Here is an 18161-nt window from a genome sequence, read left to right on the forward strand (position 1 = left end):
AATTATCTGTTTTACAATTTTGTAGAACATTGCTACACTCTAAAAAAATACTCTGCAAAGTTAGAAAAAAAACACGAAATCATAAATAAAAATATTGTTCTCAATGAATAAAATTACCCTACTGGGTCAATGTTTATTTGAAAAGTACATTAAATTTTCTTTAGTATGACATGTTCCAAAAAAATTTACTGTTGAGTAATGGAAAATGGGAGAATTTTTAAACCTTTGAAGTGTTTTTTCTATGAAAAATACTTTTTTTCGGAATTCTGAATACGTCATCAAATCGGGCGTCTAATTTGACATATGTTCGCATGTTCAAAAATGGAAGGGGTCATACCTCCCCTCCGTCACGAAATATCAAAAAACGGACATCGGATTAGTGATCAGGGATAAAAGTTACCCCTTAGGAAAAAGTTTCACGCAAATCGAAAAGGGGTCGGAGCAACTTTTTCCGATTTCGAAAAAAGCTGAAGGGATTTATAAACTTTGGGCTTTGAATTGAAAATCGATCAAAAACGACTTCACAAACATCTTTTACTTGCAATTTTGATGTAGTTGATTTTGGAAATTTAATTTTCATAAAGAAAAATTGTGGGAAAAAATCAATCTTCTCAAAACAATTTGTAACGGCCTTATTAGATAAAAAAAAAGTTCAAAAAAATCAAACAATACTCACGATGTCGTTCCCGTTGATACTGTGCAGAGAAATTCCGTCCTCGCGGCCGCCCCGACCCCGCCGCAGCAGCTGCAACCCCGACGGGCCACTCGACTTGAGGCCCCGCGGGGCGGCGTCCGCCCTCCTGAAGCACCCGTCGACGGTGACCATCTCGTACGCCGTCGGTTCCGACCGGGGTCCGGCTCGTGCGATTCTAAAATCAAAAATCATCGTCAAAAATAAATCACACAAATGTTAAAGAATTCCTACCTTAGGTTAAACCTCCGCCGGTCCTGGCGCAGCTTTTCGTCAATTTCCGCCTCCTCGTCGCGGGACCGTTTCTGGAGGTCCTCGTTGCTTTCCGCGGAGCGAGATCCGGAAGAGGACGAGGAACTGGCGGGCGCGCTTGACTCGAACAAGTTGACCAGGTTGGTTGGCACTAGCTGTTGCTTGAGCAGGGCCAGATCGTCCGGGTGGACCATCCCGTACAAACTCTGCCCGTACAGGTCGGTCTGAAAGTGGAAGATTAGAGGTGGAGGTCATGGCGGGAAGATTGGGGTGAAAGTCGTTTGAGTTTTTTTGTCGTGCCGGCACGATTGATGATGTTTTGGCTGGCTTATTTTTTGCAGCAGGTCAAGGATTATCTCAGCAAAATTTCGTCAGGCTGTCTGTGTCAGAACGTGAAATTTCTTGGGGTGCGAGGTTGTGCCAAAATAGCATGTATATTTCTTATCATTTTCAATTGTGAATTATTTGCTAACGATTTGCTGTAAAATTTTTCATTCACGAAGAGCTTATCTTATGATATTTTTTCAGTTTTCAAAGACATTCTGGTTTTGTTACCGAGGGACTCAACAAATCAAGGATCAAATTTTAACAAGACAAGAAAACCTCATTAAAAAAATCATAACTCCGATTCATTTTAATCGATTTTAGCTACCTTGGACGCAAATGAAATGTGATTATTTGGCCTTTCAAGAAAAAAATAGTTCAATGTCCAAGAAATCAGCTAAATATTTGAAAAAGTTGTTTAAAAACTTGCAATTGCGTTTTGACTGTGCCTGATCTAACGTCAGAAAATATTTTTATCGGATTACTCGGGAAATTTCACATAACATACTAAAAAATTAAGATTTCGATGCGTAGGTTCCCGGGATATGATTGTTTTTTAAATAAAAATTGGAGAAATCAACAATTTTCATTGAAACTGCGAAATTGGCCAAAGAATCCCCAGAAAAAAATAAGTTTGATCGAAGAAATTTTTTCGGTTTAGCTCTTTTTAAATAATTTTTCGAGTTTTTCACGAATATAAAAATATTTTCAAGTACCGTAAACCGGGGTGACTTTGATAGGATTTCAATTTGTTTATAGAATATTTTCCAACAGGTAAGGTTTTTCTCAAGATTATTATTTTTAAAACATGTACTGGGGTAGGCCACACAAAGTCCATGCACTATTTTGGAAAAAAAGTTTTTTCAATAGTGTTTAGAAAAATAGTTACGTTAAAAATTCTTGGTTTTAATTCCGGGGTGACTTGATAGTCATAGTTTTTCTTGTTAAAATCATATTTAAGATGTTCAAACTTTATTTGTACGTTAAATGTACCATCACTAAAGTAGCTGATATAGTTTGTAAGAAAAAAATCAATGTTTATGTTAAGTTAACTAAGTTTATAAGCTTTTTAACAAAATACATATAAATTTTAGGTAAAATTGTTAAAAAGTCGGAATTTTGCCTGAAATTTTTTAAAACTTGTTTTGTTTATAAAATTATCGATTTATATTGCATTTTTAACTGAATTCGAAGCACGAATCACAAGTTTTCACATTTTACATGAAATTTGTTCAACTGAATTTGCCTATAAATTTGGAGATTTTTTTTAATTGTGTTTCAAAAACACATATTATTTATTATTTACAAACTTATTTAACCTTCTCCTAGTGGAAAATTGTCCAAAGAATCCGAAAATGCATTCCGTTTTCCGATTGTAAATCATGTTCATTGAGAAAATCATGACACTTTGAGAAGTTTAAAATAATGACTTTCATCCACATTTTCTTAACTATAGTTAACTAACTTTATAAACTTTTCAAAAATTTATGAAAAGTTCTTCATGAGGTACTTTGAACACTTCTCTACCACGGTCAGTATGTTTCTGAACCATTCCTTACGTATTTTAATTGTACTCTTCATTTTGCGGAAAAATCGCAAACCTATCAAAGTCACCCCTGCTATCAAAGTCACCCCGTTTTACGGTATTTATAAAACAATTCATGTTGCATTCTCATAAATTTGAAGGGCTTAAATAGAAGTTGAAATATTGCTTAATTACCTCTGTGCCACCAATTAAAAAGATGCTTTGACGATTTTATTTTACGTAAGCTATGTTGGCGTAAACAAAATGAATTCTTATTATTCAGCCGTGAACAGGGATTAGATTGGGACAAACAACTCAACATTAATTTGAACAGAACAATTTTAGACCCAATGTCACCCTTGTTGACGGAACTAAACATTTGGATTTTGTTTTCTTTGTGGAACTTTTTATTCTATTTATCTTCTATGTTCATGAGAAAATTATTTGAAGTATTTTCTGCACTCAACACAAAAAAAAAAAACATCAAGAAATGATGACAGCTTTTCGCTTCGCTTCGCTAGGAGACGGTGATTTTAGCGGATTGCAGACTGGATTTTCGCCATGTGATGTGATGCTTGTCTAAGCCCAAGTTGCCTAGGAATCGATAATTAGGAATAGAACCAATTCCACCTGAACCAGATTCTCACCACCATGGCAGCCGTCCATTGCCGGCCGCTCCCATCTCCACCGCGCACCAGGGACAAGGAAAGGGATTTGGAAGACGGGAAGTGTTGATGCTCCACTTTTTTAAGAGTATTAAGGGAAAATCTCCACGGTATCCTCAAGTAAGTTTCGCTTGGAGTTGGACGGTTTTTGGGAAGGTGAATGGTCTGAGGAGCCACCCTAGGCGAGTGGTAACGACCTTTGGCATTGTTGTTCGAATTCTTTATGTGTTCTCATTTCTAATGGGAATGCTTTCAATTCTTCTCATCTCTTATTGGATGAATTCTATCAGTCGCCCAGGCTATTTATAGCGAGGTATTTTTAGAGTCAATTTCAACTGCGCTTGCAAATCTTGCATGCAATCTTGTTTGAGTTCTGATGTTCAACTTGCATTCAATGCGATTCTAAGTCCGATTCTTGGATTCAACTATACCAGAGTCTGATTCCTCCTCAAGCTACCAATGGCTCCACGGTTAAGTGGAAAGCATTTTGCTTGCCAATCCTAAGGACAGGGGATCGAACCCCGCCGTGAGCTTTTGAAGTTTTTTCATTAATTCCAAATTCAATGAGTCCAGAACTTTCTCGTTGGGAGCAGATGGGTATCGAACCCAGAACCATTCGCTTATAAAGCGAACATCGTAACCATTCAGCCACGACCGCTCCCATCAAGAAATGATGACAGCTTTTGTGTCAAAACTCAGTTAAGAACTGGTGAATGTTCATCTGGTTTGGATGAATATTCATCAGGTTCACATTTTTTACGTAAAATTCCAAAAAAAGGTAATATTCAAACAACCAAATTTTCAACCTCCCAAAATCAACTTTTTTCTGTCATATGAATTTATGAAAATATGGACCATCCATAAAATACGTGGACATTTTTTTTTTTTTGAACTCTCAGACCCATTTAGAATAAAATAAAGTTTTATATTATGTTATATAATGTTCTACAAAGTTGTAGAGCAGAAATAACAAAAACTTAATAAGTTTCCAAGGTTTGCTTTTAACCATCACGAATTATTGCAATCTCACGTAATTTTTTTTTTGGAAAAAGTTAACGTCATGATTCGAAATCCGGACACAAGAGAATGCATGCCAAATATGTCTTTTCTAACCAGTTTTCCTCAGCATTTTAAAATTAAAATGACTTGTTGTGCTTCGAATCCCGGACCCTGCTGAAAGCTGATTCGAAATCCGGACACTTTTGCTTCGAAATCCGGACACTCGATTTTTCTTATGAATCTCACAAATTTGGACGGGAATTTCAGTTAATTGTATTCTATAGGTCTCAAATAAGGTATTAACATAAAAAATCGATATTTTGTTTAAGAATTTGCTAGAATTTGAGGAAATCAGAACCTTAAATTTATGATTCGCCTTCCCGGTGCTTCGGACGCCTATGAAATATTTCAGTGATATGTTTAAATTTTTGGTAAACTTATAATTTTATTTAATTAAATTGTTTTGGCATTGAATACAGGGACCAAAAAAACTTGAAATAAAAGTTAATGTTAGAATTTTTCAAAAAACACAATTTTGACAATTATTATGCAAACATATACCCAAATAATTGATAAAACAAGATGTGATGTCTGGGTTTCGAAGCTTTCGGGGATTCGAATCATGAAGTTTTTGTGTAATTTTACGAAAAAAATGTGTAAAAATGTCTGATGAATATTATAATCATTTTTTCTGCGTTAATTTGCAGAAAAAACATCAAATGATTTACTCATAAACATTTAAGAACATTAGAATTAAAGGTTCCACCAAAAACACAGTTTCCAATTTTTACTGGGTCTGAGGGTAAAATTGTTCTTTTCAAATTTTTACTGCTTATAACAAAAATAAATTTTGTCTACGCCAACATATCTTAAATAATGAGTGAATGATGTAATTTAAGTACAATCATGATCGTCAATGCAAAGCATGCTTTGGTGACATAAAGATAATTTAGCAATAGAGCAATTCTCTACAAAACCGGCCGATTTCGACCATTTTTATTTTTTGTATTTTTTGATTTGGCTCAAACTTTGTGGGGGCCTTCCCTATGACCAAAGAAGCCATTTTGCATCATTAGTTTGTCCATATAAATTTCCATACAAATTTGGCAGCTGTTCATACAAAAATGGTACGTAAATATTCGAAAATCTGTAACTTTTGAAGGAATTTTTGATCAATTTGGTGTCTTCGGCAAAGTTGTAGGTATTGTTAAGGACTATTTAGAAAAAATAGGTACACGGAAAAAAATTTCCCGATTTTTTATTAACTTTTTCAAAAACTCAAATTCCCAAAATACGTATTTTTGATTTTCGAGATTTTTGATATGTTTTAGGACAAAATCCGCAACTTTTGAGCTATCGAGAAACATGGTCAAAAATCTGCCGCCGAGTTATGATTTTTGAAAAACTGGTGATTTTTGAAAAATCGAAATTTCATACTTAAAATTTTTGACCTCATTTTTATGCAAAATTGAATTTGCAATCGAAAATTACTTTACAGATTTTTATTAAGGGCCCCGTTTTCAAGATATAGCCACCGAAAGTTTGATTTCAGCGAAATATTTGCAGTTTTCGATTTTTAAAATAGTGACCATGAGTGACCATTTCTAAAAATATTTTTGAAAAATTCAGAAAATTTGCTATAAAATTGTCTAAGAGACATCGAAGATTGGACCTCTGGTTGTTGAGATACAGCGGCTAAAGAAGAAGAAACACGAAAATTGAAGTTTTCTCACCAAACAGCCCACGATTTTCTAATGACGATATCTCAGCAACTAATGGTTCAATTTTCAATGTTAACACATGAAACATTCGTGAAATTTTCCGATCTTTTCGAAAAAAATATTTTGAAAAAAATTAAATCAAGACTAACATTTTAAAAGGGCCAAACATTGAATATTATGCCCATTTGAAATGTTAGTCTTGATTTAAAAATTTTCAAAATATTTTTTTCGAAGAGATCGGAAAATTTCACGAATGTTTCATGTATTAACATTGAAAATTGAACCATTAGTTGCTGAGATATCGTCATTAGAAAATCGTGGGCTGTTTGGGTGAGACTTAGAAAACTTCAATTTTCGTGTTTCTTCTTCTTTTAGCCGCTGTATCTCAACAACCAGAGGTCCAATCTTCGATGTCTCTTAGACAATTTTATAGCAAATTTTCTGAATTTTTCAAAAAAAATATTTTTAGAAATGGTCACTCATGGTCACTATTTTTAAAAATCGAAAAACTGCAAATATTTCGCTGAAATCAAACTTTCGGTGGCTATATCTTGAAAACGGGGCCCTGAATCAAAAAATCTGTAAAGTAATTTTCGATTGCAAATTCAATTTTGCATAAAAAAATGAGGTCAAAAAAATTTTAAGTATGAAATTTCGATTTTTTCCAAAAATCACCAGTTTTTCAAAAATCATAACTCGGCGGCAGATTTTGACCATGTTTCTCGATAGCTCAAAAGTTGCGGATTTTGTCCCCTAAAACATATCAAAAATCTCGAAAATCAAAAATACGTATTTTGGGAATTTGAGTTTTTGTGAAAAAGTTAATAAAAAATCGGGAAATTTTTTTCCGTGTACCTATTTTTTCTAAATAGTCCTTAACAATACCTACAACTTTGCCGAAGACACCAAATTGATCAAAAATTCCTTCAAAAGTTACAGATTTTCGAATATTTACGTACCATTTTTGTATGAACAGCTGCCAAATTTGTATGGAAATTTATATGGACAAACTAATGATGCAAAATGGCTTCTTTGGTCATAGGGAAGGCCCCCACAAAGTTTGAGCCAAATCAAAAAATACAAATAAAATCCATTTCCGGTTTTGGTAGAGAATTGCTCAATATTTCTTGATTATGTTTTTCATATTCATTAGAATTCAACATAATTTTTTTTCATAAATTCTTAAAAAATATTTTTTTATTTGTTAAAAGATCGAATAATTATGTAAAAATAATTATTATGAGCAATTCTTTACGAAATCGGTCTTTTAATAATTATGATTTTTGCATCAGAGCAATTCTCTACGAAATCGGTCTCTTTTCTTAAATTTTAATATTTGTATTTTTTAATCCGACTGAAACTTTTTTGGAGCCTTCGGTATGCCCAAAGAAGCCATTTTGCATCATTAGTTTGTCCATATAATTTTCCATACAAATTTGGCAGCTGTCCATATAAAAACAATGCATGAAAATTTAAAAATCTGTATCTTTTGAAGGAATTTTTTGATCGATTTGATGTCTTCGGCAAAGTTGTAAGGTAAAAAACATTGAGGTGATTTTTTACTAAACTTTTTGTCACTAAAACTTGATTTGCAAAAAAAAAAACTATTTTTATTTTTTTTTATTTTTCGATATGTTTTAGAGGACATCAAATGCCAACTTTTCAGAAATTTCCAGGTTGTGCAAAAACTCTTTTAGCGAGTTACGATTTTTTGAATCATTTCTGATTTTTTTTAAAAATCGAAAAATTGGTCGCAAACATTTTTCAACTTAATTTTTCGATGTAAAATAAAATGTTTAATCAAAAACTACTTAAGTGAAATTTTGATAAAGTGCACCGTTTTCAAGTTAAATCCATTTTTAGGTGACTTTTTTGAAAATAGTCGCAGTTTTTCATTTTTTTTAATTAGTGCACATGTTTGCCCTCTTTAAAAATTTTTTTTTTTTGAAAACCTTAGTAAATTTTCCGTATTTTGCCTTTTTCAACTTTATTGATACGACCCTTAGTTGCTGAGATATTGCCATGCAAAGTTTTAAAAACACGAAAATTGATGTTTTCTTAGTCTCACCCAAACAACCCACCATTTTCTAATGTCGATATCTCAGCAATCAATGGCCCGTTTTACAATTTTAAAATATAAAACATTCGTGGAATCTTTCAATCTTTCAAGACTAACATTTTAAAAAGGCGTAATATTGAATGTTTGGCCCTTTTGATATTTTAATCTTGATTTAATTTTTTTAAATATTGCTTTCGAAAAGATCGGAAAATTTCATGAATGTTTCATATTTCAACATTGAAAATCGGACCATTAGTTGCTGAAATATCGACATTAGAAAATGGGGGTTGTTTGGGTGAGACTTAGAAAACATCAATTTTCCTGTTTTTAAACCTTTGCATGGCAAATTATCAGCTTTTCAAAAATATTGTTTTCAAAAGTGGGCAAACATGGGCCCTTATTTAAACAAATGAAAAACTACGACTATTTTCAAAAAAGTTACCTAAAAATGGCTATGACTTGAAAATGGTGCAATTTTTCTAAATTTCACTAAAGTATTTTTTATTGAAAATTCGATTTTCATCAAAAAATGAAATTGAAAAAATGTTGTGACCAATATTTCATTTTTCTTGAAAAAAAAAATCAGTATTGATCCAAAAAATAACTGAGTCAAAGATTTTTGCCCGTTCTGGAAATTTCTGAAAAGTTGACATTTGATGTCCCCAAAAAAAAAAACAGAAAATGAAAAAAATTAGTTGCAAATCAAATTCAAGTGACAAAAAGTGAAATTAAAAATCACCAATCTTTTTTTTACCGTGTACCTTTTTTTCAGGGTAGTCCATATCCAAACCTACAACTGTGCCGAAGACACCAAATCGATCAAAAAATTCCTTCAAAAGATACAGATTAAAATTTTCATACATCATTTTTGTATGGACGGCTACCAAATTTGTATTGAAAATTATATGGAAAAACTAATGATGCAAAATGGCTTCTTTTGTCATACCAAAGGCTTCAAAAAAGTTTCAAATCTCAGAGAATTGCTCTTTTACGAAAATTTTGTTGCGTTTATCTAATGTGGTTGGTTTTTAAATATTATTCAGAATAATAAAATCAATATTAACAACCGAGTTATTTAACAACAGCTCATAGCCGGATGGTTGCTCGAGTAGTAAAATTAGTGTAAAAGTAAGTTCAAATAAAATAGTTAAGTAACAAATACCCCATCCCACAATGTTTGAAAGCACGTTTGCTGAAGTGTTGATTTGCTTTTCAAGTGCTCTATTTGTTTGCTACCTTCTCATAACTTTGAATAAATATTGTTAAACATCCGAGAACAACTGTACCAGCGTTGTAATTGTACTACGCAATTTGCACTTATTATCATCGCCAACCGTAGTGAAGTACGTGCTACTGTGTTGGATGACACACTCAACACTGACCGACTGAAGTCAGCAAGTCCTGAAAAGTCCATCAGGCAAAGTGTGCAGCAATCGCTCTACGACTCTACGCCACAAGTGGCGCTGCAAATTGTAGCAAACTGTAATAGACTTGGGGGCAAATATTGACCACCCTTTCGCCACTTAATCAAAGACGGAAAAGCAAACACTGATAGTGGGTTGCAAGCTGCACTGCAGACCAGACAATGTAGTACTATTTCCCAACATAATCTCACCTGACAGTGGCCGAGGAACTGCTCGACCGAGGCGGACACCAGCACGATCTGGCCGCGGCACGTGACCGTCAGCAGGAACCCGTTCAGCATCCGGAACAGCGTGTCCTGCACCTCCGGCTGCTGGACCACCACCGGCTTGGTCTCCGGTTTGGGGCTGGTCTTGCCAAACACTGCGAACGAACGCATTAATGGGAAAGTTGATGAGTTGAGCAAATGTCACACAGTGTATATATATTAGCTTGCAAAAAAAAGGGGGAGATAGAACAGAACAGAAGGTTAAAGGGTAACATCATTACTAAAAGAGAGGGCAATAAATATTTTCGGAATCGATCATGTGTGAGGGTGTTTGTGTGCGCGGGAAAGGGCAGAGTGTTATGGGCCTTTGCTGGAATTTACTGTTAGCGCGAACATAATGAACAGTTTATGTAGGTTTGGTTTATGATGGCAACATCGTTGACTAAAATAAAATGGCATAGTGTCATTGGTTACCATTTGTTTTAGTTAAAAAATAATCAACCCCAGTTTTAGATAAAAATATTTATTTTGCTTTTTTCCGAAAGTTTTTGATCAACTTGGTGTCTTCGGCAAAGTTGTAGGTATTGATGAGGACTGTTCAGAAACAATAGGCACACGGAAAAAAATGTCAGTGTTTTAATTACTTTTTTTTCACAAAAACTCAATTTCTCGAAATCAATATTTCAAATTAAATTTTACATAATATATCTCAATGGCTCAAAATTTGTGGGTTTTTGTTTCCTAAAACATATCAAAAAATCTCGAAAATAAAAAAAACGGATTTTGGGAAATTGAGTTTTGTAAAAAAAAATAAAAAATTGGCAATTTTTTTCCGTGTGTTTTCTTTTCTAATAGTTCTAAACATTACCTACAATGCCACAGTGGTCCAGATTGCAAAATTGAGTGGAAAATGGATTTTCCGAAAAATGGTTAAGTTTTGGAGCTTTGGTGTCTTCAGAAGAGTTGTTGCATATGGAAAGGGGCAACTTTTGGTTTGGTTGAAAATTAGGGTGGTTCACGATTAGGGTGATTTTGGGAATCTAACTTTACAGGAATATTTTTGGGAATTTTTTCGTCTGCTAGAAAGTTGACGGGCTTGCCAATCCAAGCAACTTTGTCGAAGACACCAAAATTTTATCTCGTAATCTACGCCTTCTACGACCAAATTTATAGAAAGCATCTGAGCAAACCTTCAAAAATCAGTTTTTTAACGTGGCAATTCAGGGTTAAGTTTTAGAGAAAAGTGGTATTCGAAGCACTTTTAGAGCTCTAAAAAACAAACATTTTTATTATCTGACAAGTCAATTTGGACTTAAGGGTCAAAAGTTACAGCGATTTTAAGGTAAAAAAGATGCAAATTTAAAACTTAAATATCTCGAAAAGGCGCAAGCCAAATTTTAAGCACTAGGCTGCATTTGAAAGAAGAGATCCAGAACTACAAACGCTGAAAAAATCTCAGGGGTGTTTTTCTTTAAATTCGAGATATCTTCATTTGAAAAAGTCTAATTTTCAAGGGAAAACCTTATGGGACCACCCTAACGAATTTCGAAAATTGTCCAAATATATGTTTTTCCATGTAATTTTGCCCGCTGAATCTGAATCTGCCCTCAGAATTGACCCAAAGTGTCGAAAAATCGAGTTTTGGTCATATTTTGGGTTTAAATGATAATTTTTTTTACAAAACTGATTTTTGAAGGTTTGCTCAGATGCTTTCTATAAATTTGGTCGTAGAAGGCGTAGATTACGAGATAAAATTTTGGTGTCTTCGACAAAGTTGCTTGGATTGGCAAGCCCGTCAACTTTCTAGAAGACGAAAAAATTCCCAAAAATATTCCTGTAAAGTTAGATTTCCAAAATCACCCTAATCGTGAACCACCCTAATTTTCAACCAAACCAAAAGTTGCCCCTTTCCATATGCAACAACTCTTCTGAAGACAGCAAAGCTCCAAAACTTAACCATTTTTCGGAAAATCCATTTTCCACTTAATTTTGCAATCTGGACCACTGTGCAATGTTGCCCAAGACACCAAATTGTTCAGAAAATTCATCCAAAAGATACAGATTTTCGAATATTTACGTACCATTTTTGTGGTGACAGCTGCCAAAACTGACGGAGACTTGTATGGGTGAACCAATGCCACAAAATAGCTTCTTTGATCATAGGGAAGGCCCCGACAAAGTTTGAGCCAAATAAAAAAAATACAAAAAATCAATTTTTGTTTTTTGGTAGAGAATTGCTCAAAATAAAAATTTCTACGTTAAATAATTGGGTAATTCTCCGCCAACTCACACAGCAGTTGCCCCGACCCCTCTTCGATTTGCGTGAAACTTTGTCCTAAGGGGTAACTTTTGTCCCTGATCACGAATCCGAGGTCCGTTTTTTGATATCTCGTGACGGAGGGGCGGTACGACCCCTTCCATTTTTGAACATGCGAAAAAGGAGGTGTTTTTCAATAATTTGCAGCCTGAAACGGTGATGAGATAGAAATTTGGTGTCAAAGGGACTTTTATGTAAAATTAGACGCCCGATTTGATGGCATACTCAGAATTCCGAAAAAGCGTATTTTTCATCGAAAAAAACACTAAAAAAGTTTTAAAAATTCTCCCATTTTCCGTTACTTGACTGTAAAAAATTTTGGAACATGTCATTTTATGGGAAATTTAATGTACTTTTCGAATCTACATTGTCCCAGAAGGGTCATTTTTTTCATTTAGAACAAAACTTTTCATTTTAAAATTTCGTGTTTTTTCTAACTTTGCAGGGTTATTTTTTAGAGTGTAATAATGTTCTACAAAGTTGTAGAGCAGACAATTACAAAAATTTTGATATATAGACATAAGGGGTTTGCTTATAAACATCACGAGTTATCGCGATTTTACGAAAAAAAGTTTTGAAAAAGTTGGTCGTCATCGATCATGGCCGTTCATGGTCACCCGCGACAGACACGGACGACGAAACAAAGAGAAACGCAAAAAGTAACTTTTTCAAAACTTTTTTTCGTAAAATTGCGATAACTCGTGATGTTTATAAGAAAACCCCTTATGTCTATATATCAAAATTTTTGTAATTGTCTGCTCTACAACTTTGTAGAACATTATTACACTCTAAAAAATAACCCTGCAAAGTTAGAAAAAACACGAAATTTTAAAATGAAAATTTATGTTCTAAATGAAAAAATGACCCTTCTGGGTCAATGTAGATTCGAAAAGTACATTAAATTTCCCATAAAATGACATGTTCCAAAATTTTTTACAGTCGAGTAACGGAAAATGGGAGAATTTTTGAAACTTTTTTAGTGATTTTTTCGATGAAAAATACGTTTTTTTCGGAATTCTGAGTACGCCATCAAATCGGGCGTCTAATTTTATACAAAAGTCCCTTTGACACCAAATTTCAATTTCATCACCGCTTCAGGCTGTAAATTATTGAAAAACACCTCTTTTTAGCATGTTCAAAAATGGAAGGGGTCGTACCGCCCCTCCGTCACGAGATATCAAAAAACGGACCTCGGATTCGTGATCAGGGACAAAAGTTACCCCTTAGGACAAAGTTTCACGCAAATCGAAGAGGGGTCGGGGCAACTGCTGTGTGAGTTGGCGGAGAATTACCCATATGGGTATCAAACGAAGGAAAATTTGGTTTGTCTTTCCACAATAAAATATAGTTTTTGAAAATATAGAATTTTTCACTCATAACCGTATTTTTCGAAAATACTTAAGTTTTCCATAATTTGCAATATGGGTATCAAACGAAGTGAAATTTTGCATGCTTTTATAATTGATTAGATTTTATTGAAAATATTAAATTTTAAACAATCGTATTTTTTCGAAAATATTCAAATTTTCAAAATATGCAAAACAGTTATCAAACGAATGGAAATTTGGATTTTGTTTCACAATAATATAGTTTTTTTAAATACAATTTTTCACAAATTACCGTATTTTTCGAAAAAACATAAATTTTCGAAATAAACAGCGAAGCGAAATTTTGTTAGCTTTTTCTCATTTTAAGAGCTTTTTTTTGAAAATCCAAAAAAAATCACAAAATAGTGTTTTGTTTTGAAAGTACTACAATTTTCAAAATAGGCAATATGGGTTTCAAACGAAACGAAATTCTTTATTGTTTTTCACTTTATTCAAGCTTTTTTTGTTATATTTTTGTGAAAAGCAAACCAAATTTCTTTTTGTTTGATTCTATCTGATATTGCATGGTTTGAAAATTTGGGTATTTTCAAAAAATTACGGTTATTTGTGAAAATTTTAGTGCTTTCAAAAAAAAAAAAATGTTATGTGTGAAAATTTTAGCATTTAAAAAAAATCTTATAGAGTGAAAAGCCATGCAAAAATTCACTTCGTTTGATATCCATATTGCAAATTATAAAAATTTAAGTACTTTCGAAAAAAACGGATTTTTGTGAAATGTTTGATTTTTTTTGAAAAAGCTCTATAAATGCAAATCAAATCTCGCTTCGTTTGGTACCCATATTGCACATTATGAAAACTCGTTTATTTTCAAAAAAAAAATACGGTAATTTGTGAAAATTTTAGGTTTTTCCCAAAAAAATCTAAAAAAAACATACAAAATTTTGTTTCGTTTGGTACCAATATTGTAAATTATTAAAATTTTAGTATTTTCGAATAATACGGTACTTTTTGAAAAATGTTGTATTTTCCAACAAAACTGTAATAAATTGAAAAGGCATACACAATTTCGCTTCGTTTGATACCCATAATGCAAATTATGAAAATTTGAGTATTTTCGAGAAAAAAAACGGCACTAGAGCTTTTTTTGGAAAGGTCCTATAGATACACTTTCACAAGCTTCAGAAAGCCTTTTGAACTTTTATTTGATAAATATGTTTTGTAAGGAATTTGAAAAGAACAATTATTGACAATCAAGTTTGAACTGAGGAAAACCCGGAAAATTATGCAAGTTATCTCTTTAAAATTAAACTGACAGTTAAATTAAAATGTCTTATTAGCAAAAGCTTTGACCCAATCAAAAAAGCAAAGATTTAAAAAAAAATGTTAAAATTCCGTACAAATTCGTACTATGCGAAAAAATCCGTACAAAAATTCCGGCTTGTTTAAAATCCGCGGAGAGGGTCTAAAATCCGTACGGTAAGGAGAAAATCCGTACAGTTGGAAGCCTTAACGATAACCGTTATCGTTATCGTCAGATGATAATATTATCCAAACCAAAAATTTTTCATCCAAATAAAAAAAAAAACTTAATAAAATTTCTCGAAAAATATCGCTATTCTAAAGAATTAATCAGGGTGTTTCCAATTGTGTAGCATGATTAATTGATTTTATAAATTTGCTCAAAAAATGGTTCTACTAAACATGCTTATAAATCTGAAAATATTTCAAATTTCTGTTTCAATAACACTTCAAACTTGTAACATAGAAACAAGTTAAATTAGAGCCAATTTTTGCCGTCAATGTTTAATATTTTACTTACAATTGAAATTGGCAAATTGACAAGCACCTTCTTATTTTTAAGTGTAACTTTTTTTAATTTCAAATCTATTACTGGAAAGATTAAAAAATCCCGAAGATGTTTGATGTCGCAACATTGAAGACAAGAGATTTTAAATCTCAACCTAAGAGTTTTTCCACAAAGCTTGATTAAGTAACGCTAATTTTACTAAAATTTGCACAATTAGACTGTATCCAGGTAAATAGATCACCAAATTAAGTTAAAAGAGCCCCTAAAAGACAAAACGCCTATCCCCACCACCTTCGAACGCACCCGTATCATTTTCCACCCAGCAAAATGTACAACTCACCGTAGTCCACGCGCAGGGCGTGGGCGGATAGCCGCAGGACGGCGGTTTTGTCCATCCGGCGGGGCGATTCGGCCACGTGCGGCACCATCCCGGACAGTTCCTGGATCGAGCCGTTGAGCTTGTCGCGGCGGTTCTTCTCCGCTCGATTTCGCGCTTCGCGGCCATTTCTGAAAAGAATCATGAAGAAGACGGAAAAAAATGACAAGATTTGATGAGTACAGATTACGGAGGGAAAAGTGGCATCCCGTCGATCCCTTCTTTTATTTGCTTTTTTTTTCTGGGTGGGTATTTCTTTACTTTTTTTTTTCTTGGGAAATGGCTGACATTATTATAAGAGTAGACGGATGAGGGGGCAAGCGAAATTCCGCACAAAAGCTCGCTGGAAGGAAACCCATGCGGTTGTTATTAATTTGGCAATTCATTAATACGAATTATGGAAGAGGCTGCCCGTGCCGTTACCGGGGGACCGTTATTACGAGTATTTCGGTTTCATTTCGAGTGACTTTCTCAAAGTTGTGATTTTTTTCAGCACGAGTTGCACATTTATCAGTTGCACATTTACCGAGTTGGATAAATACGAAGAGTGCTGGAAAAATCGAGTTTTTTTTTGTATTAGTTCATGAAACAAGTGCTGAAAAGTTGAACTTTTCAGCACTCAAATAAAAATCAAATAGCGCTCAAGCCAACGGTACCCAAGACGAACCCAATCGGTTTCGGGGCAAGAACGTGGAAAATTTTACGGGCAGCCCACAACCCGGCAAGGTTTCAGGCTGTTGTGGGTGGTGTAGAAACCGTTCAAGTACCGGACCGAAAAATGAACGCTCGCAAGCAAAAACGCAAAAATACCAGCCAGTGTACATTTGCAAGCAATCCTAATTAAATTAATCCCTCATTGATGGAGTAATGTTCTGCCATACTACTTGGAAGCTTCCGCGGTGCGATCCTTTGCTAAATTGGACAAATTTTTAACGGAGAAAAATATGGCAAGTAAGGAAATGAGATTCCGCCGAACTGGTCGCGAAAATCTGTAAACAGAGGTTACCATTTGGTGGGGTGGGAGAAGTTGGAAGGAATTTTCTAACGAGATAAAGAATTTAAAGAAATTTGCAACAAAAAGGTTATTTAATCCTTCAAATATTAACAATTTTTTCTATCCGCCTTCGTTGACGGACACGTGTCATTCCAATATATCTTCACAATCGATCGACTTTCTCAACTCCAGAATTCACGATCCGGAAAGTACCTCACAAAAAAAAGAATATTCTTTCCGACATTGCCCAAAACACCACTTCAGTTGTCCATCAACCAGCTTCGAGAGTTACTGTCTCAGCAGAATCCTTCAATTGACTAAGTGGGCAGCCGGTAGGAGATATTCCTTTCTGTTAGCTTTCTTTCTTTCTCTCTAGCTGCCACTTTACCACTTCACCTGAAAAGGATTTTTTTTTTCGGTCCATTCTCTGTCTTAGATAAGACACCGCCTTCTACTGCTCCTTAAACAGTCTGAAATGGGCTGAAAGCTACAAAAATGGTAGCAGAATGTTTAATTTAAGGTTTTGACCTGAGTTGGAATTTTTATAATTCTCATTGTTCTCAAAATATAATTTAACATTATTTTTTCTCATATCAATATCATGTTTCATAATTAATGATTATCTTCATTGTTTAATCTTTTATTAACGATAAAACTTCTCTAATTTTCCTTGTAAATTCTACGCACTGCACATAAGTTAAATCGACCAAAATTCTAATTTCTAGAATTAAAAAATAAATGTTAACTGGTCTTACCACCTCTAGAATTCATTAACAAGTTTTTTGTGTCTTTATTTTTGAAATTGTCCTATTTCAGCCAGTTTTGACAAAAAAATTTAAAAAAATTAAATCAACGATTGAGTCCAAACTTATTTTTATGAATTTTAAAGGATCTTTTTTAAATGATCTCACAAAAAATGGAATCTTAACTGTTTCAAACATCTCCTTTTCGAAAAAAATTGCAGACTTTGTCATGGTTTTGATTGAGACTTTTTTTTTAAATAAGAAAGCAAAATGTTTTTGAAGCTTGTTTTCATGTAAGTGGCAAAAATTCATTACATATTTGGGTAATTTTTGAAAGCTCTTTAAATTACATTTTTTTTATCTTATATTGCCTTTTTGAGTTATAGGCAAAAAACTTTTTACTGAATGCAGATTTATAATACCGTCGCTCAAGAGACTTATTTAAGGGGTTACATTCATGTGACTCGTTTAACCAGTCCCGTGTGCATGACGAACGCCGATTTTCAAAAAGTTTATTTAAAAAAAAGATAAAAATGTTTTTTTCTGTTTTTCATATTAAAAATCGTTAGTTTTAGATTTTTGCATTTTTTTAAATAGCAAAATTCAAAAATCGGGCTTCGTCATGCACACGAGATACATCTTGAAAGTCTTCACCTCAAATTTCAGCTTATTTGGTCCATAACATCTCGAGAAATCGTGGCAACCGTAAATCAACTTGATGTTTCATGTA

The 18161-nt window shown here is 33.6% G+C and overlaps 1 protein-coding gene across 3 annotated transcripts in view; it reads right to left on the reverse strand.

Moving 5' to 3' along the window:
* The window catches only part of LOC6047532 (aryl hydrocarbon receptor nuclear translocator 2), a 160757-nt gene that overhangs the window by 13311 nt on the left and 129285 nt on the right, over positions 1-18161 (reverse strand). For all 3 annotated transcript variants that reach the window (XM_038258675.1, XM_038258674.1, XM_038258673.1), the window contains exons 4-7: positions 15659-15825; positions 9852-10021; positions 926-1167; positions 677-869 (exon numbers count right to left, since the gene is read on the reverse strand). In XM_038258675.1, coding sequence (XP_038114603.1) covers positions 677-869; positions 926-1167; positions 9852-10021; positions 15659-15825 — 772 coding nt within the window. The remainder of the gene's footprint in view (positions 1-676; positions 870-925; positions 1168-9851; positions 10022-15658; positions 15826-18161) is intronic.

The sequence above is a fragment of the Culex quinquefasciatus genome, chromosome 3, assembly GCF_015732765.1.
Source record: "Culex quinquefasciatus strain JHB chromosome 3, VPISU_Cqui_1.0_pri_paternal, whole genome shotgun sequence".
Lineage (NCBI taxonomy): Eukaryota > Metazoa > Arthropoda > Insecta > Diptera > Culicidae > Culex > Culex quinquefasciatus.